At 50.1% G+C, this 18,044-nt stretch overlaps 3 protein-coding genes across 7 annotated transcripts; all 3 read left to right on the top strand.

The window, feature by feature from the left end:
• The first annotated feature begins 7 nt into the window (after positions 1-7).
• Zgpat (zinc finger CCCH-type and G-patch domain containing) lies at positions 8-11,611 on the top strand. Its single transcript, XM_050150756.1, has 6 exons — positions 8-824; positions 9,201-9,334; positions 9,525-9,680; positions 10,417-10,536; positions 10,622-11,027; positions 11,218-11,611. Exons 1-6 carry the CDS (start codon positions 244-246, stop codon positions 11,354-11,356), a joined length of 1,536 nt encoding a protein of 511 aa, XP_050006713.1. The 5' UTR covers positions 8-243; the 3' UTR covers positions 11,357-11,611.
• Positions 11,612-11,913: 302 nt separating this feature from the next.
• Lime1 (Lck interacting transmembrane adaptor 1) lies at positions 11,914-14,298 on the top strand. Of its 5 annotated transcripts, none has more exons than XM_050150759.1 (6): positions 11,914-12,151; positions 12,931-13,050; positions 13,167-13,224; positions 13,295-13,382; positions 13,481-13,830; positions 13,934-14,298. In XM_050150759.1, exons 1-6 carry the CDS (start codon positions 12,069-12,071, stop codon positions 14,135-14,137), a joined length of 903 nt encoding a protein of 300 aa, XP_050006716.1. In that variant the 5' UTR covers positions 11,914-12,068; the 3' UTR covers positions 14,138-14,298. The 5 variants fall into 5 exon arrangements, with proteins under 5 accessions (XP_050006716.1, XP_050006718.1, XP_050006717.1 ...); XM_050150761.1 differs by having other exon boundaries at positions 11,914-13,050; positions 13,310-13,382; positions 13,497-13,554; positions 13,665-13,830; XM_050150760.1 differs by having other exon boundaries at positions 11,914-13,050; positions 13,497-13,554; positions 13,665-13,830.
• Positions 14,299-14,892: 594 nt separating this feature from the next.
• Slc2a4rg (SLC2A4 regulator) lies at positions 14,893-17,854 on the top strand. Its single transcript, XM_050150882.1, has 8 exons — positions 14,893-14,938; positions 14,992-15,180; positions 16,509-16,679; positions 16,828-16,903; positions 17,003-17,057; positions 17,107-17,213; positions 17,276-17,674; positions 17,761-17,854. The coding sequence occupies exons 1-8, from the start codon at positions 14,893-14,895 to the stop codon at positions 17,852-17,854; spliced, it is 1,137 nt and encodes a 378-aa protein (XP_050006839.1).
• The last annotated feature ends 190 nt before the right edge of the window (positions 17,855-18,044 follow it).

Below are 18,044 nucleotides of genomic sequence, written 5' to 3'. Positions count from 1 at the left end.
CAGGCGGAAGGCTGGAGCGAGGGCTTTACTGGCGAGGCCAGAAGCCCTCGGAGGCTGCCGGCGCCGGCGGGAGGCGGGGCTGCGGACCGCAGAGGGCGCGGTGGGATACTTGTGGTTCCCCACCTTGGCAGAGCCAAGGCTCTCGAGCGGTTGCGGCGAAGTGTCGTCCTGAGCTCTGCTGACTGCTCTTCCTTCTGGTTTCGTCCCCCTTCGCGGTTCCGGAGCTAGCCTGCGCGGGCAGGGATGGACGAGGACAACTTGGAGACTGCCCTGCAGACCTACCGGGCCCAGCTTCGGCAGGTAGAGCTAGCCCTTGGTGCTGGCCTGGACGCCTCCGAGCTGGCAGACCTGCGCCAGCTGCAGGGCGATCTGAAGGAACTGATCGAGCTCACCGAGGCCAGTCTGCTGTCGGTCAGGAAGAGCAAGCTGCTGGCTGCAGTGGACCAGGAGCACCCAGCGCAGGAGGATGCTGAGTACTTGGCTTTTCAGAAGGCTATAGCGGAGGAAGTGGAGGCGCCTGTCGCCCCCGGGGATGACTCGGAGACGGTCCCTGGGAACGAGGTGCGGCCGGGACCCACCTCCCCAGCACAGGAGGAAGATGAGGAGGACCCAGATCAGGAGGAGCTGAGCGGTGCTAAAGTGAATGCCCCTTACCACAGCGCATGGGGCACTCTAGAGTACCACAACGCAATGGTTGTGGGCACTGAAGAGGCAGAAGATGGTTCGGCATGCGTTCGCGTACTCTACCTGTACCCTACCCACAAGTCCCTGAAGCCCTGCCCTTTCTTCCTGGAGGGAAAGTGTCGCTTCAAGGAAAACTGCAGGTAAAGCCATCTACTAAAGCTACTAGCAATGAGGAGCACTCACGCAGGACCACCACTGTGGCCTGCGCCTTCACGACTTGTTCTCCACCCCTGAGAATTGATAGAAAGGCGAGCTTCAGGTAGCTGTCTGGCTTTTACAAAAGTGGTCTTCGTGTGCTTACTTAGAATTTCTTCCTTCCTTTAATTTTTATTTATTTTTTTTTATTTTGGATATAGAGTTTCTTTGTGTAGCCCTGGCTGCTCTGGAACTTGCTCTGTACTCAAGACTCAAAAATCTGCCTGCCTCTGCTTCCCGAGTGCTCAGATTAAAGGCGTGCGTCGCCACCGTCCGGTTTAGATTTTCTTGAGTAAATCAACAAGCGAAAGGGCTTGTGTTGAAAAGATGAGGCAGCCCGTCAACATTCTTCTCCAGGCTAAAACGTTTTTTCTTTGAGACAGCAGGTATCCCAGACTGGCCTTGACCTCCTCATCCTCCAACTTCCACTTTTCAGGTGCTGGAATTACAGAAGGAGGCCACCACTTTTCCTGGGCTACATCCCCGGCTCTGAACCTTTAAAAAAAAATTTATGGTTATATTGAGGACAGAACCAGGACCTCCAACATACCAGGCAGCCAACTACTCCACACATTATTTTCATCCATAGCTTCCATATTTCTTTTTTTTTTTTTTTGTTTTGTTTTGTTTTGTTTTGTTTTTCGAGACAGGGTTTCTCTGTGGCTTTGGAGCCTGTCCTGGAACTAGAGACCAAGCTGGTCTCGAACTCACAGAGATCCGCCTGCCTCTCCCTCCTGAGTGCTGGGATTAAAGGCGGCCTTAGTTTACTTTCTTAAACTATTCCCATAGTTTGATATGTACATTTTCAAACTCATAATCTCTTGCTAATTATTTACCCTACTTCTCCCCCCTAGACTACTTGAAAGCATCTTTCACAAGTTAAATCTTATCTGTGTTTTGTTTTAAGTTTTTGTTGTTGTTGTTGTTTTTTGGTGTTCTTTTTTGTTTGTATTTGTTTTTGAGCCAGGGTTTCTCTGTGTAGCCCTAGCTGTCCTGAAACTTACTCTATAGACCAGGCTGGCCTTAAACTCAGAGATCTGCCTGTCTCTACCTCCCAAGTGCTGGGATAACAAGTGCTTCTTGTGTTTCTATAGCTTATATCTTGTGTCACTGGTGTAGACATCATAGTTCAACACTGTCCATTTTCTAAACCTGATTGCACCTGAATCTAGCAATTGATACACTTCTCCAGGCCTCTCCTGCCCTTGCTCTCTATTGAAGAATCATCAGTTAACTTGTGTGCTAAAGGCCCACATTTGTTGCTGTGACTCCGGTATATGAGCAACCAGATCACATCTCTGGCACAAACTATGTTCCAGCCCTATCAGTAAGACTAGGGGCAATGCATTTATCAGGAGGCATGTTGTTTTTAACTAAGTCTATATCATTCAATTTTATCAATAAACACTTGGGAGGCAGATGCTGGGGTGAAAACCTGCTAGCTCAGAGAGGCAGAGAAAGCACCCAGATGCTTTCTCCTCTGCTGTCATTCCAGAAAGAGAGCTTTTCCTTCTCCTTCTCAAAAAATGCCTCCAACTGGATCTCCATCCCTTCTACTTCCAGTTTTTCACCATCTCTCCAGCCTCATGACCTTGAAATTTTTTAGCCTTCTGACTTACCACCTAACTACTGAGCCACATAGCCAATGGGTCCATGAAAATATGATTAGCACACTATGTAAATAAAAAATACAATAAACTGAGCTGGGCGGTGGTGGTTCACGCCTTTAATCCCAGCACTCGGAAGGCAGAGGCAGGAGGATCTCTGTGAGTTCGAGGCCAGCCTGGTCTACAAGAGCTAGTTCCAGGATAGGCTCCAAAGCTACAGAAAATCCCTGTCTCAAAAAAACAAAACAAACAAAACAAAACAAAACAAAAAACCAGCTCAGTTTATTGTATGGCTTAGCAGTTAACAGCACTTACTGTCCTTCCAGACAACCACACTGGGCAGCTTACAACTGCCTGTAACTCTAGTTCCAGGGGATCTGATGCTGTCTTCTGATCTTCACAGGCACTTGCACTTATGCACATACCCACACACAAAACTTAATAAGTATTCTTTCGTGGGTTCCTGATCTGGGCTAGCAAGATGACTAAGCAGGTGAAGGGCTTGCCGCCGAAGCCTAGCAACCATGGATTCCCATGGATATCAAATGGAGAACATCCCCATCTATATATACAGCTGGTTGAATCATGTGTAGTGTACGGGTGTTAGTTTTTTCATATGCTTTTGTATTATAGAGATGGTTTTGCTTATTCTCTTTCATTCATGAATGTGGTATATTACACTGAATGATTTTCATGTGCTGAGCTAGCTACCCTTGCCTGCCAATGGTGTATGATCGTTTTAATGTGCTGCTGTTTTGATTTGCTAGTATTTCTTTTTTTTAAAAAAAAAAATTATTTATTTATTATGTATACAGTATTCTGTCTGTGTGTCTACCTGCAGCCAGAAGAGGGCTTCAGATCTCGTTTCAGATGGTTGTGCGCCACCCTGTGGTTGCAGAGAGAGTTTTCCCACTGCTCTATTTTCATCCAACCAAAGCACTTTGTAATCTCCTGATTTCTTCTTTGACTCATTCATTCATTAGGATGCCTGCTAGTTTTAGTTGTACCCTAGGAGGAAGAGGCAAGAGGATCTTGAGTTTAATGCCAACCTGGACTACATCATGTGACACCTCTTCTCAAACAAATACACACACATGCACGTGCGTGCGCGCACACACACGTTATTTCGGGGGCTGGCTCATTGACTAAGAGCATGTGTAGCTCTTACAGGATACTCGTTTGGTTTCTAGCACACATGTCAGTTGTCTCACGACTTCTGTAACTCAAGCTTTAAGGGATCCAAGGCCTTCAGTTTCTGTTAGCACTCACGCTTCCATGTGCGTGTCCACAACATGAATACACACACAGGTAGAGGTACACATAATTAAAAATAAAATAAAAATTGTGAAATAAATATATTTCTTTAACTTGCACCCTTTTCTTTTAATGACAGATTTATTTATTTGTTTGTTTAGTTGTTTATTTATGTATATGAGTGTTTTATCTGCACATATACCTACATGCCAGAAGAAAAACATCAGATCCCATTATAAATGGTTGTGAGCCACCATGTGGTTCCTGGGAAATGAACTCATGACCTCTGGAGGAGCAGCCAGTGCTCTTCAACCACTGAGCCATGTCTAGCCCCTAATCTACACCTTCTAGTGTTTAACTCACATTTAACGTAGTGACTATTGAAGAAGGATGTTTGTTTTCTGTGTATCTTCAGTCTTTTTGTTTACCTACCATTTGATTGCTTTATTTCCCTTTTTCTCTTACCAGTCACTTTTCTGCATACTTTTTCTTTTCTTTTTTTATTTTTCAACTTTTATATGTATGGGTATTTTGACTGCACATATCTCTGTGCATCACTGTGTCTGGTGCCCATGGAGGCCACAAGAGGGCTTCGCTCCCTTGGGACTAGAGTTACAGACAGTTGTGGCTGCTTGGAATTGAACCCAGATTCTCTGCAAGAGCAGCTAGTTCTCAACTGCTGAGCTATCCCTCCAACCCCTTTATTTCCATAATAGTTACTCTAGTATGTGGTTAATACCTTAAATTTATAACAGTATAGTTTAAATTACTACCAAATTATCTTTAATAATTTTTTCAAAAATCTCTGATCCTGGGTAGACTCACATCTGTGTATTATTACTATTAGAAGTTGCATCTTTGGGGCTGGGGGTGTAGCATGATTGATAGAGTGCTTCACTAGTGTGCATGAAACCCTGGTTATCCCCGGGGCTGTATAAACCCAGTGTGATGGACATGCCTATAATCCCTGCACACTGGTCAGAGTCCAGAAGAAGGCATCATGCCATCACTCTGTCTGTTTTTTTGAGTCGAGGGTCTCTTTCTGAACACTGAAGCACGATTAATAAAAACTCAGAGACAAAAATTGGGGTTCAACCTGAAGACCAGAAAAGCAAAGAAGCCAGCCACAGGTTCTTACCTCTAACTCAATCAGAAATGACAGTCCTGGGCTGGAGAGATAGCTCAGAGGTTAAGGGCATTGCCTGCTCTTCCAAAGGTCCCGAGTTCAATTCCCAGCAACCACATGGTGGCTCACAACCATCTGTAATGAGGTCTGGTGCCCTCTTCTGGCCTTAAGGCGTACACACAGACAGAACATTGTATACATAATAAATAAATAAATATTAAAAAAAAAAAAAAAAGAAATGACAGTCCTGCCTCCAGGAATCTCAGAATGAGAGATGTCTCTTCCCATTTTATAATCCTCTCTAGTTCTGGGATTAAGGGCATATACCACTGCTGCTTGGTTTCTATGGCAAACTAGTGTGGCTTCTTGAATTAAAGGTGTGTCGTTGCTGCCTGGTCTGTGAGGCTGGCCAGTGTGGCTGTTTGACTTTTCTGATATTTATTAGAATACAAATGAAACATCACTACAGAATGTGGAGCTTATGTTCCAACCTAGACAGGCCAGCAAGATCTTCCTGTCTCTGCTCCCCTGGGAACTGGAATTGCATGTGGACGTCAGCTTGTTTCATGAGTGCTGGGATCCAAACTCTTCTTCAGCTCGGCAGCAAGTGTTCTCAGCCACTGAGCTCTCTCTGCCTCAGGAACTCCAGGTGTGCACGTGATGGTTCACATGATGTTTGGTGGTGTGCCCGTAGGTTCCCTGAACTCTGCTCCCTTTTCTTTTTCTTTCCTTTCTAGTCTTCATGTTGGATATGTACTGTAGCCCTGTCTTCAAGTTCAGTTTCTGTTGCAGGGTATTTGATCACACTGTGAACCCAGAGGCTGCATTAGTTGCTGGAAAAACCTGTTTCTAGCTGTGGTGTGGCTCAGCCCCAGCACACACCTTTAATCCAAGCAAATTCTGCTTGAATAGTGTAGACAGAATTATATAAAGTCAACCGTATGTCAAGAGGAGGAGCAAGCAACCGGTTGACAGGGAGTGAACATAGGATTATTAAGAAAAAACTTCACGAGGCTAGAGAGACACACACGAAGAAGGGAGGGGCATTTTAGTTTGAGAAGGCTTCTGGGACATTGGTGGAGGAGAAAGGTCAGCTGGGTGCTATCTCTGCCTCTCTGAGCAAGAACACTTTAACCCCAACATCTTGTTTCCAAGTCTTTATTGGTAAAATCGAATGATTGAGGTTTTGTTAAAAACAAGTTTCTTCTGACTCTTCAGCTCCTCTGGAGAATTTTTCCTTTCAGTTAATATACTTTTTTAACTCCAGGATCTCTAATTCCTTTTTATAGTTTCTCTCCCTGGGATGAGAGATAACTGAGGATTTAATTCAGGGCCTGTGATGCTGGTAAGTGCTGTGCCAGTGAGCTATTGCAGCCCTGTGTCACAAATAGTTTATGATGGCTTTAGACAGCTACACACACACACACACACACACACCCTGCTGGGTCAAACACCACACATGCTCCTAAACTACGTCTTCATCCTTGGTTTCTAGTGAGAAGTTATCTGTCAAATTGTTATTTCCATATATGTGAAGAACACTCCCCTCCCTCTTGCTATTTTAAAGGGTTCCTATCTTTGGCTATTCTTATCAGTTTATAACTTGTCTAGATGTGATTTTGTGTTTACTCACTGGGGCTTCAGTTGAAGAACTATTTGGAAAGGATTAGGTGTGTGCCTGGGGGTGGGTCTTGAGGTTTCAAAAGCCAGGCCTAGTGTATCTGTCTGTCTATTTGTCTGTCTGTCTCTTCCTCTCCCTCTCTCTTTCTGCCTGCCTGCCTGTCTGCTTGTGGATCAGTTTCTGTTCTAACACCATGCCTGTCTGCTTTCCTCCATGACGCTAATGGACTAACCCCCTGAAACTGTAACCATATCCCCAATTAAATGCTTTCTTTTTATAAGAGTTGCTTTGGCCAGGAGGTGCTTGCATGCCTTTAATCTCAGAGGGGAGAAAAAAGAGTTGCTTGGGTCATGGTGTCTCTTCTCAGCAGTAGAACAGTAGCCAAGACAGAAAGTTTCTTGGCTTTGTAAACTCATGTTTTTGGTTTCTTTTTTTTTTTTTGTTGTTGTTGTTTTGTTTTGTTTTTAACCAAATATGAGTGGGTTTGTTTGTTTTGGTTATTCAGGAAAGGATTTCACTGTGTAGCCACAGCTGTCCTGGAACGCGCTCTCTCTCTCTCTCTCTCTCTCTCTCTCTCTCTCTCTCTCTCTCTCTCTCTCTCTCTCTCTTTTTTGGATAGCAAGTTCCAAGCATCCTCTGTCTGTGTCTTCCTCCACAGGACTGGGGTTCTAGGCATTCAGGTCCTCTTTTTATGTGGGTACTGGGGATTTACACTTGAGTCCTTGCACTTGCCCAGTGAACACTCTTACACACTGAGCCAGCTTCCTAGCCCCCTCAAACCCATAACTTTTTGAGCACTAATATGATACCACTAATATTTTTAAAAAGTACAAATTGGAAACACTTGTTTCTGATTGTAAGCATACTTTGCTGTTCTCACTGTTGCGTATGGATGTTTTGCCTGAATGTATGTCTGTGCACCACTTGCATGCCTGGTGCCTGCGAAGGCCAGAAGAGGGTGTCCGGTCATCTGGGACTGTGAACCACCGTGTGGGTGGTGGGGATTGAATCTAAGTGCCCTGTAAGAGCAGCTGGTGTTCTTAGTTGTTGAGACATTTCCCTTGCCCCTTTTAGAAATGCTTATTTATATGGTTTAGAGGCATTGCATGTGTCACCGTGAGAGCGTGGACTTCAGAGGACAGCTTGTGGGAATCAGTTCTTTCCTTCTGAGCCCCAAGGATCAAACTCAGGATAAACCCCATGGTTACATCCTTTTGTCCTCAGTTCTCAGCTGGACAAGACTTTCTAGCCAGTGTTCACTGTGCTTTGGTGGCACAGCCTTCAGCTGTGTGTCTAAGATGGTTGGTGAGAGAGGTAACCCTGGAATCCTGTCTGTGGGTGTGAGCTGTCCTCTGTTCCATCTCCTTCTTTCCCTACCCACTCATTACTGCTGAGAAGTGAATCCCCTCAGCTGCTCTTCCTGTCTGAAATGATGGCATATAATGGTAGTTGGTGGTTAGCTTTTTCATGCCTTTATTTGGCAAAGCTCATGGCTGCAATCTTCTGTGTCTCCACATTTCCTCTTCCTTTTCTGTCAGATTTGGTTTTGGTTTTAATTTTACATGTGCACAGATGCATAAAAGACACAGCACCATTATTGTAACTAAGTTCTTCTAGTTTTTGTTTCAGCTTTTGAGAAAGGATCTCTTTGTGTAGCCCAGGCTGACCTCAAACTCATGATCACCCTGCCTTGTCCTTCCAAGTGCCCATGTCCAGGGAGAACTCAGTGTATCCCAACATCTAACACATCTGCCTTGAATATTAGTGTCAAGAGCATCATGTTTGGTGCGAGGCAGTGAACTGTAGTAGCAAGGCTCTCTGCCACATTGTCACCCTAACCTAGAGAGCAGAGAGAAGCACAGGCCATCTCCCCACAGTAGCCCTGTGTGTCCTAAAAGAACATTCCAGTGTGTATACGTGTGTGTGTGGTGTGTTTTAGAGTATATGTATGTATGTAAGTACCTTGTATGCATTTATGTGTTTAGTATGTATGTATGCGTGCATTTGTGTTGTGAGAGTGTATGTACATGTGTGGGTACATTCTCTGCATTTATAAGCATGTATACAAATGTATTTACTGTGTGTAACTATATGGTAGTATATGCATGTGTGTGAGAGATTGTATATATGGGTATGCAGGTATATATGAGCATAAATTTATAAGTGTATGTATATGCATGAGCAAGTATGAGAGTACCTGTATATTCATACGTGAGTGAGTATATGAATGTATATGTGTATGAAAGAAATGTGCACATAAATCTATAGGTATGAAAATATAGATGTTTAGGGCTGGAGAGATGGCTCAGCAGTTAAGAACACTGGCTGTTCTTCCAGAGGTCCTGAGTTCAATTCCCAGCAACCACATGGTGGCTCACAACCATCCATAATGAGATCTGGTATCCTTTTCTGGCCTGCAGGCATATATGCAGGCAGAACACTATATACATAATAAATTTAAAAAAATGAAAAGAAGAAGAAGAAGAGAGAGAGAGAAAGAGAGAGGGAGGGAGGGAGGGAGGGAGGGAGGAAGGAAGGAAGGAAGGAAGGAAGGAAGGGAGGATATGTAGACGTTTTTGCTGGTGTGCCTGTCTTGACTTCTTGAATTTCACTCAATTATAGGCAGCTCCCTGTTGATAGTCTTTGTGCTTCTGGCTTGCTTGCTCCTGCTGGGCCATTTCTAAGCCACTGTCTCCTGTGGGTGTATCTACAGGTTTTCCCATGGGCATGTAGTCTCTGTGGATGAGCTGCGTCCCTTCCAGGATCCAGACTTGAGCTTACTGAAGACCGGCTCTGCGTGTCTGGCCAAGCACCAGGATGGGCTTTGGCACCCAGCACGGATCACTGGTGAGATTGCCTATAAGGACCTACCTGGTGGGACCCTTTCTGAAGCATCCTTCCTGTTCTTATAGCCATTCTCCACCTCTGGGTTGGTTTTTTACTTCATCTGGGCCCAAGAGGAGCAAGTCTGCCTTTGCCCCAAGCCCCTTTCCTTCCTGCAAAGCTGCTAACCTACAGCCTGTCTCTGTCCCCCTAGATGTGGACAATGGCTACTATACTGTCAAGTTTGACTCACTGCTGCTGAAGGAGACTGTGGTGGAGGGGGACAGCATTCTGCCTCCTCTGCGCACTGAGGCTGCAGAGTCATCCGACTCAGACAGCGGTGACGCAAGTGATTCCAGCTATGCCAGAGGTATGGCAGAAACCATCAGTGCCCAGAAGCCAGGATGGCGAGGGCGTAGAGCAGATTGGTGATAATAACCCAGACAGGCACCCAGCTGTCGGGATGGAGTGAGTCTGGCTTTGCTTAGTAATGTACAGGAGATGGCCTGAGAGACCAGAGAGTATGTGATGGGCCTGAGTAACTTTTGCCTTTAAGAAACAGACATAGCAATCATATGCAACAGTCAGAACTCTCTGAAGCAAGATAGCACCATACTGTCAGAGAAAAGGGAATGTTGGTGCTGTATCTGCCAAGGAGTCAGAGGAAGTAACTGAATGTAGAGTGTAGGGAAGGGTGTCTTCTTCAGATGGCTTCCCAGATTTAGAACTTGGGTGCCTGGTACGTAGGTCAGAAGAGATCTTGGCAGATGGAAAATGGGTCTAAGTAAAATAGAGATTTCAGGAAATAAAACTAGGTAGTGTATAGTTTTCTTGAGAGATGGGTTAGGATGAAGGTAGGAAGATGTCTCGGGGACGCTGTGCTGTGATTGGTGATTTCTGAACTCCTATCCATCATGGCAGATAGGAGGCTGAAGCAGTGAAGTTGGTTACAGTGCAGCCATCTCTCAAGGCAGAGTTGCCAGGTGTGCCAAGCCTGCTTGGGGAATCTGAGGGGACCAGAAGACCAGACAAAGCCCTACCTAGGAACTAAGTTCTTGCATAGCGTTGGCTAGAACCTACTATTTGGAGTCCTCTCTCTCCTGCAGTGGTGGAACCAAACACAGTGGACACTGGGACCTGCAGCTCTGCCTTTGCTGGTTGGGAGGTACACACAAGAGGCATTGGCTCCAAACTCCTTGTCAAGATGGGCTATGAGTTTGGCAAGGGTGAGTGTGTGCTGCCCTGAGGTGGGAGGTTTACCTCAGCCTGTCCAAGTCTGGCAGAGGTGGCAGAAGGCCCTGTCTTTCCCAGGTTTGGGTCGGCATGCAGAAGGCCGGGTGGAGCCCATCCATGCTGTGGTGTTGCCTAGAGGGAAATCACTGGACCAGTGCACAGAGATACTGCAGAAGAAAACAAAGGGAAGCCAGGCTGGGACCAATAGGCCTCCAAGATGTCGGAGGAGCGGTGGTAGACCCGAGGGCCGCCCACCCCCTCGGAATGTGTTTGACTTTCTGAATGAAAAACTGCAAAGCCAGGCACCTGGGACCCCAGATGCTGGGGTGGACACTCCAGGGAAAAGGAACAAGGACATGTATCATGCCAGTAAAAGTGCCAAGCAGGCTCTGAGCCTGCAGCTCTTCCAGACTGAGGAGAAGATTGAGCGGACCCAACGGGACATCCGGGGCATCCAGGAGGCCCTAACCCGAAATGCTGGCCGGTATGTCTGGGGTCCAGCTGAGGTAGTATGGGCTCTGGTGGCTGTGCCCGCAGGATGCCCACTGAAGGTCACCTGACCTGAGTAGCCCGAGGCTGAGGTGGTCTGAGTATTAGAGGACAGGCATAGCCACAGCAAGTGGGGGCCTGGTGTGGGAGCCAAGAGACGGTGCTGACCAGCAGGCTCTCCCTAGGCATAGCACGACGGCAGCCCATCTGCAGGAGAAGCTGGAGGGAGCACAGCGGAAGCTGGGTCAGCTGCGTGCTCAAGAGGCTGGCCTACAGAGGGAACGGCGGAAGGCCGACACGCACAGGAAGATGACAGAGTTCTAGCAGCCCTGCCTGTATGGTGGACAGAGCCCTGGGACCCAACTGCATCTGCCTTGGCAGAAAGACAGCTGTGACCCTGACACCTGAAGAGCACCTGACGGAGGGGCCAGCCCACGCCCAGGCTGTGCCTCATTCAGCCTTGTCAGCCTAGAGTGTGTGGACACTCCTGAGTAGATGTGGGGTGAGCCCACCTACCAGTGTGTCTTGGGGTATCTCCTTAGTGAGGACATTAAAGTGATTTCATCATAATTTCTCTCACTGGAGACTCAGCTGGCTTCAGGATCTCTGGGGACAAATGGATCTGTGTAGGTCCTGGCAACCGACAGGCGGGCTGTGGGGGGTAGGGGGGTCCCAGATGAGGCCCCTGCCTCTGTTCAAGGTCCAAGAGTCCAAGAGAGATTTTTCCTCTTCTCTCTTCTCTGACCAAGTGAGTAAGGTCATGGAGTGGCCCTTCAGTGCCCAATACCCACAAACAGGTAGGGTGTGTGAGGTAGAAACCTTTGGGGAAGGGAACACTGTCTGTGATGAAAGCAGGCAGGCCTGACTAAAGCGGGCTCTGTCCACCTACATCGGGGCGGAGGGCACGGTGCTAGTTTTGTGATAGTTGCCTATCGATGGCAACAGCCAGGATGAGGTGTGAGGAGGTGAGCAGAGATCATGGGAGCAACTGCGCAAGAGCCGTGTGGCTGCTGGGAGGTGCTCAGAGACACAGGAAATGAGGTGGAGCTCCCCAGCAGCCCACAGAGATCTTCCTGGCTGTCCTAGACAGGGCCAAGCAGCAACCCCACGGTGGCCTTGGTAAGTGCCTGCCCCGTCCTCCCTCCTAGGCCAGTCCCCAGACCTCTCCATGCCCTGGGATCTGGGAGGGATGAACCCAGCCTGGATATGCCATTGAGACTTGGCTGTAGCCAGGTTAGTCAGTTTGGGCCCCCGTTGTGTAAGATGCCTACACTCCAAGCTTGAACAGACAGGCCCTCACCTCAGAAGGCTGTTCACCCTGAACTCTGGGTGAGCACCTAATCAGCTCTTCTAGGGGCAACTCCAGGAAAAGCTGGGATCCTGGGAAGGGGGGGATAGGGTGGGGATACTTGGCCTTCGTAGCAGCTCCTCCTGTTGAACGAGGCCCTTGCCCCCCCCCCCCAACTGCTTAGCTTCTGTAGTGAGTACTCTAGAAACACCACCTGACACAAGGGGTCACTCCTGGGCAGTGGTGGTCAGAGGTAAAGTCTGTGGTCTGTGGTTCAAAGTCAGAGTGATGTCAGAGATTTCCCCAGCGGATGGGTTTGAGTTACAGTGAGTACAGCCTTGTCCGGGTCATAGCTGCCCTGACCATGTTCCTCCATCTCTAATAACTAAGGGAGGAGACAGAGCTTCACTTTTTTTTTTTAAACCAGGAACCCTAGCCAGAGAAGGAAAGGTGGGTGCCCATGGAGCAGGGCAAAGATGCAAAGCCTGGGGGTTTCCGGTGTGCTGAGTCAACCAGGGAGGAAGAACCCACCAGCTGGGCAAGGGCTGCAGTGGAGCTGCAGGTGCTGGTCCCTCAGGCAGCCCCCAGAGCTCATCTCTCCTGTCCCCAGGTCTCCCTTCCCTGTTTACAGGATGAGGCCACCAGTGCCTTCAGCCCCGCTAGCCGTCTGGGTCCTGGGGTGCTTCTCCCTGCTCCTCTGGCTGTGGGCACTGTGCACAGCCTGCCACAGGTATGTGCCTGGGGCTGTGTCTGCCCTCTCCACGTTTGGCTCTGCACATGTGTCTATACTGGGCCTGGGCCAGGACCTTCCTCTACCCACTGGACTAACGGCACTCTTGCCCCTAGGAAGCGGGCTCAGAGGCAACAAACTGGGCTGCAGGGCAGTTTGATACCAGTGGAAATGGTGAGTGCCAGATTGTCCCTGGGGTCAGGGAAAGGACATCAGGGGATCAACCAGACTTCCTTACCCCTAGTCACTACTGAGACAGGCCCACGTCCGCTCCCTCAGCAAGTCTGACACCAGATTGCATGAGCTTCGCCCAGGCCTACGCTGCAGCATAGGTGAGCTCCTTGGGAGACCATAAATGTAGGGCTGGCCCACTGGGGCCAGTCCTGTTGCCTTAGCCTCTCAGTGACTTCTGCCTTGATCTTATCCCTAGCCCCGCGGCCTGCTAGCATGGATCTCCTACATCCACACTGGCTGGAGGTATCCAGGGGCAGCACCAGGTCTCAGGTAACCCCCTCTGCCTTCCCACCTCGGCAGCTGCCCAGGGCCCCTCCTGCTGCCCCTGCAACTAGCCCTGAGGCCACTTACTCCAATGTCGGACTGGCTGCAATTCCCAGGGCCAGCCTGGCTGCCAGCCCTGTGGTGTGGGCTGGAACACAGCTGACCATTAGCTGTGCCAAGCTTGGGCCTGGGGCCGAGTATGCCTGCATCCAGAAGCGCAAAGAGACAGAACAGGGCTACCACGAATTACAGGAGAAGGCTAAGGTGATCCCAGCTACTCAGGTAAAGTGAGCCTGGGTAGGGTAGGGTAGGGGCAGATGGGACTGAACCCACTCTTGGCAGAGGACCATGCCAAGCCCTCCCTGGGTTTGCTTCCTCTCTCCAGATGGATCTCCTGTACTCCAGGGTCTGCAAGCCTAAAAGGAGAGACCCAAGACCTGGCACAGATCAGCCGGATCCCCAGGGTGGGAGAGGAATTGTGGCCCTTGGGAGTGATGTGGAATATGAGGCCATCACTCTCAGGGCCCGGGATATGAACCAAGATCCCTTAGAAAACGTGTATGAAAGCATCAGGGAGATGGGCCCCTGAGCATCTGCGCCTCACATCCTGTTTATTAACACGCGTTGACACAGTAAGGGTACCAAGGTTTGATTGCAGATCCTCCTGTGTCCTTCCAGCCCCCACAGCTCACAGCACAAATGTCAGGTCCAGTCCTTGTGGCCTAATTAAATCTCTGTCATATAAGGTTAGCTCTCAGTTGCTTTTTTTTTTGTTTGTTTGTTTGTTTGTTTTGAAAGCTGGAATGGTTCTAGTGGGAGTTTTCCGAAGGGGTTATAGATGTCCCTTTGTGATCATTGGGAGAGTTTCCTTATACCTGGTTCCTGGCCCCTGAATCTGCGGGCAGGAAGAAAGGTTTCCCAGGCTGGAGAGTCTGGGACATCATGGCCAGTTGAAAGTATGGGATCTGTACCTCAGATCTTCCTGGAGCCTCTGTCACCATCCCTTGAGGTTACATAAGTAGGCAGAGGTAGACAGTACGGCATTAAAGAATAACCTATTCCCAAGAGGCCGACCAGGAAGGCGTAGCCCTTTCCCAGCGCTGACAGCTCAGTGCGCACCCCACTTCCCTGGGAAAAACAGCCCTTGGGCTGCAGGGTGCACAGGCTGTCAAGGCTGTCAGCCAGAGTTGAGCTGACCCCTCCACTAGCCTGAGTGCCTGAGTTGGAGCCCCTGCAAGGCAAAGCCCAACCACTTGGGGTGTTTGCCATGTGAGGGCCAATGGGCGTGCGCAGTGGGGCGGAGCTGGTAGGGAGATGTAGTCAAGCAGCTTCGGTGGCAGTGGCATGGCGCGGGTCGAGGTCGGATCCCGGGTGGAGGTCGACCGACCTGGCCCTGATTTGGGGCCCAATCAGGCTAAGTCTAGCCTTAATTCTGTAACATAGGCTTCTGGACGCCCAGGGAGGCTGAGTACGCCTGGGAACTGGGTCGGCGGGTCTGTGAAAGTCACCCGCCCCACTCCAAGGGTCAGGACCTAGCGTCCGTCCGTAGCCTCCCCAGATCCCAGTGGGCTGCAGATCACGACTCAGTGCCTGAGTGCAGAGGGTCTGAGTCAGAGTGCCACGCCACCGCAGGTACCGGTGGGCAGGGGGACTGCCAATTTTTTTCCCTGCTAAGACGGACATCGGGTCTATACAAACTTTGGGCCCTGAAGGCGTGGCAGCTGGAAGTGTTGCCTGTGAGTGTGTCCCTGCGTGTGCTCACCCCCACCCCGGGTCAGGCCAAGCAAAACTGACAGACCAAGCAAAGGCTTCCCGCCACGGGAGCAGGGGGCGGGGCTAGGGCGGGGCCACGCGGAACACACTAGCTGCATCTGGTGTGGTAGCGGGGCACTAAGCAGAGTTGAGGTAGAGTCTGGGGTCTCCAGGCCAACTCCTCCACGGAGCCCTCCCATCCCCATTTTCAGGGTCCTTCTATAGGTGGCGACCTTGCAGGCTTGGAGTTCTCAGAGCCACAGGAACCTTAGGCTATGAAGCCTCGGGAACCAATTCTTGAGCCTCAACACGGCTCCCACTGCCTTCTTTGCACATCCCGGTGCCAATAAATAAATAAATAAATATTTATTTATTTATTTATTTATTTATTATGTATACAATATTCAGTCTGTATGCCTGAAGGCCAGAAGAGGGCGCCAGACCTCTTTACAGATGGTTGTGAGCCACCATTTGATTGCTGGGAATTGAACTCAGGATCTTTGGAAGAGCAGGCAATGCTCTTAACCACTGAGCCATCTCTCCAGCCCCCCCCCCCCCGGTGCCAATAAAGAGGTGAGGTGGGACTGATGAGCGGTGGATGCTGGCACAGATGGCAGCCTTTGAAGACTTAGGTGGAGAACAAGTCAGGGTCCCCAGGTTCCACCTCCCCACTTGCCAGCTCTATACTCCTGACTATTCAGGGGCTGACTATTCAGCCCCCCAGGGCCTGGGGACCAGCCTGTGCTTAGAGCACAATCTCCCTAACTGCTGCCAAAGGCTTGCTGCTCCGCCCTCCTAGCCCACCCGACCCTCCCAAACGTAACCCTATCCCTGGCACTTGACCTACGGTTGCTATTGCACAACCATGGTTAATGTGTGTTAGCAGAAAGGTCTGAGCCATAGCTGGCCTCACCCCTTCTAGTGGGCCGGACCTCTGCTCAGCACCAGGGTCTGAAGGAGCCATTGCAGAACAAAGCCCAAGTTATGGAGAACTCGGGCCTTTCGTGGATCCCCATCCTGTTCTGTAGTTCCTGGATTTCCAGCTCTGCAACCTGAGCTGGGGGTGAAGCCAGGCCTCCTGCCCAGAATGTGGAGTGGCGCAGCCTGATGCCCACACGGGTCCAGGCTGCAAATGTGTGCGGGGACCTGGGGAGGGGCCTAGAGTACTTGTTGACCCCTTACCTCATCTCCAGAACCCCCCCCCCCAGGAAAAGCCCAGCTGGAAGAGGTCATGGCCGCTACAGCCCTTACAAGCCTGTCTACCAGCCCCTCTGTCACCTTCAGCAGCCCAGGTGAGATTCAGAAATCTATGCTCAACTATGGACAGGGTCCAGAACTTCTGCTATTCCGGGATACTGAAGCCACCAAGCCTCTATGGGGCAAGCAATGCCCCCAAACCTAATATGAACTTTCTAAGCTTGTCTCAAGTTCTCTAAGAGACACCTGGACCCTGAGTGCCCCTCACTGAGGCCAAAACTGCACCTCCACTTTGCTGGCCATGCAGCAAGCACTCCTGCCTTTCCTCAGCTAGAGGAGCTTCTCTCCAAGTCTCCGAGGCCAAATTCTCCTTGGCACCCCTGCTCCACAAGGCTCACCTGAACAGGTAGCAACTCAAAATCAGGGACTTGGAGAGAGCCAGCAGGAGCAATATCTGCAAAGTAGCTCGAGGTCTTCCGAGCTCCTAAGTGCAATGTCCCTGCAGACATGGAAGGAGGCCCTGGTTCATCTCTCAGGCAGCTACAGCAGCAACAGCGGAGGTGGGCTGGCCTGGGTGGTGACTGTTGACCTGGGCTCCCATCACTCCAGGGCTTTATTCAGGTCACGTTCCAGTGTCTGGGGCAGAGAGGTGGAAAGGTGCCGAGTACAGCATCTCCATCAGGGATGGAGAAACACATCCACCTGGTGCACCTGCAGTGCGGTGGCACTGGGGGTTTGGCTAGGGTGGGATCAGGCCTGACAACTCTGTTCCTGGCAGGAGACAGGCGGAGCCAGAGCAGAGTGAAGGGGAGGAGGACTATTACTACACAGAGTTGGATGTTGGCGTGGACATTCGGGCTGACTCAGGGTCTCCTGCAGTCTCCACCCCACTCACCTTTGCTCATATGGAGCTCTTCCCAACCTGCCACAGCCCCTGTGTTTCCATTCCCCAAGCTCAGCTCTTCAGCTGTTCCACAGGTATGCCAGTGACCAAGCCTACCAGCAAGGTGAGGCCACAGATGGACATTGGCGGCAGGTCTCAGAGCGCTCTAGAGAGATACAACAGGGGTTGTGGCTCCTTTCAGAGCTGGTGGGCCCCCATCCACCTGGAGCCACAGCCCACTGAGGCCCAGGCCTACATACCAGCCCTGCCTGCCGAGCTTGGGGACAACCCGAGGTACGTGTTGTTTGAGGGTCTGGGATATACTAGGCGGTAAAGGTCTTAGCTGACAAGTCTCCATGCCCCCTGCATGGCCCCTCCAGGAAGCCCTGGGGTGATGCCAAGGAGTGCCAGAAAGTGTACTGCAGGGACCACAGGAACCTGTGGTGCACAGCCTGCCAGCGGTTCCTGGACTGAGCCTATCCATGACGCAGCTCCTTGGCCTTTCTCCCACTCCAGCCTGAAGCTACAGCAAACCTGTGGTGGATTTGATGGCCTTGGCTCCTAGAGGTGGAGGACTGACGAGTACTCAGAGTACCCTGGAAGAAACCAGTGTTTCTTCACTAAACCCTAACTGCACGCTGTCCTTTTGGCCCCAGGGGCAGCT

The sequence above is a fragment of the Alexandromys fortis genome, unplaced genomic scaffold (genome assembly GCF_014885135.2).
Source record: "Alexandromys fortis isolate MF-2015 unplaced genomic scaffold, M_Fortis_MF-2015_v1.1 scaffold_27, whole genome shotgun sequence".
In the NCBI taxonomy this organism is placed as follows: Eukaryota; Metazoa; Chordata; class Mammalia; order Rodentia; family Cricetidae; genus Alexandromys; species Alexandromys fortis.
The sequence above is the reverse complement of the archived record's forward strand: the minus strand, read 5'-3'. Positions and strand labels throughout refer to the sequence as shown.

Excerpts from the sequence above, each read along its gene's own strand:
- Zgpat (XM_050150756.1), top strand. The coding sequence starts at position 244 with ATGGACGAGGACAACTTGGAGACTGCCCTGCAGACCTACCGGGCCCAG. Across the intron at positions 9,335-9,524 it reads GCACCCAGCACGGATCACTG|ATGTGGACAATGGCTACTAT; the intron begins GTGAGATTGCCT and ends CTGTCCCCCTAG. Across the intron at positions 9,681-10,416 it reads TGATTCCAGCTATGCCAGAG|TGGTGGAACCAAACACAGTG; the intron begins GTATGGCAGAAA and ends TCTCTCCTGCAG.
- Lime1 (XM_050150757.1), top strand. The coding sequence starts at position 12,797 with ATGCAAAGCCTGGGGGTTTCCGGTGTGCTGAGTCAACCAGGGAGGAAG. Across the intron at positions 13,225-13,294 it reads GTTTGATACCAGTGGAAATG|TCACTACTGAGACAGGCCCA; the intron begins GTGAGTGCCAGA and ends CCTTACCCCTAG. Across the intron at positions 13,831-13,933 it reads AGGTGATCCCAGCTACTCAG|ATGGATCTCCTGTACTCCAG; the intron begins GTAAAGTGAGCC and ends TCCTCTCTCCAG.
- Slc2a4rg (XM_050150882.1), top strand. The coding sequence starts at position 14,893 with ATGGCGCGGGTCGAGGTCGGATCCCGGGTGGAGGTCGACCGACCTG. Across the intron at positions 14,939-14,991 it reads GGTGGAGGTCGACCGACCTG|GCTTCTGGACGCCCAGGGAG; the intron begins GCCCTGATTTGG and ends TCTGTAACATAG. Across the intron at positions 17,214-17,275 it reads ATCCACCTGGTGCACCTGCA|GAGACAGGCGGAGCCAGAGC; the intron begins GTGCGGTGGCAC and ends TGTTCCTGGCAG.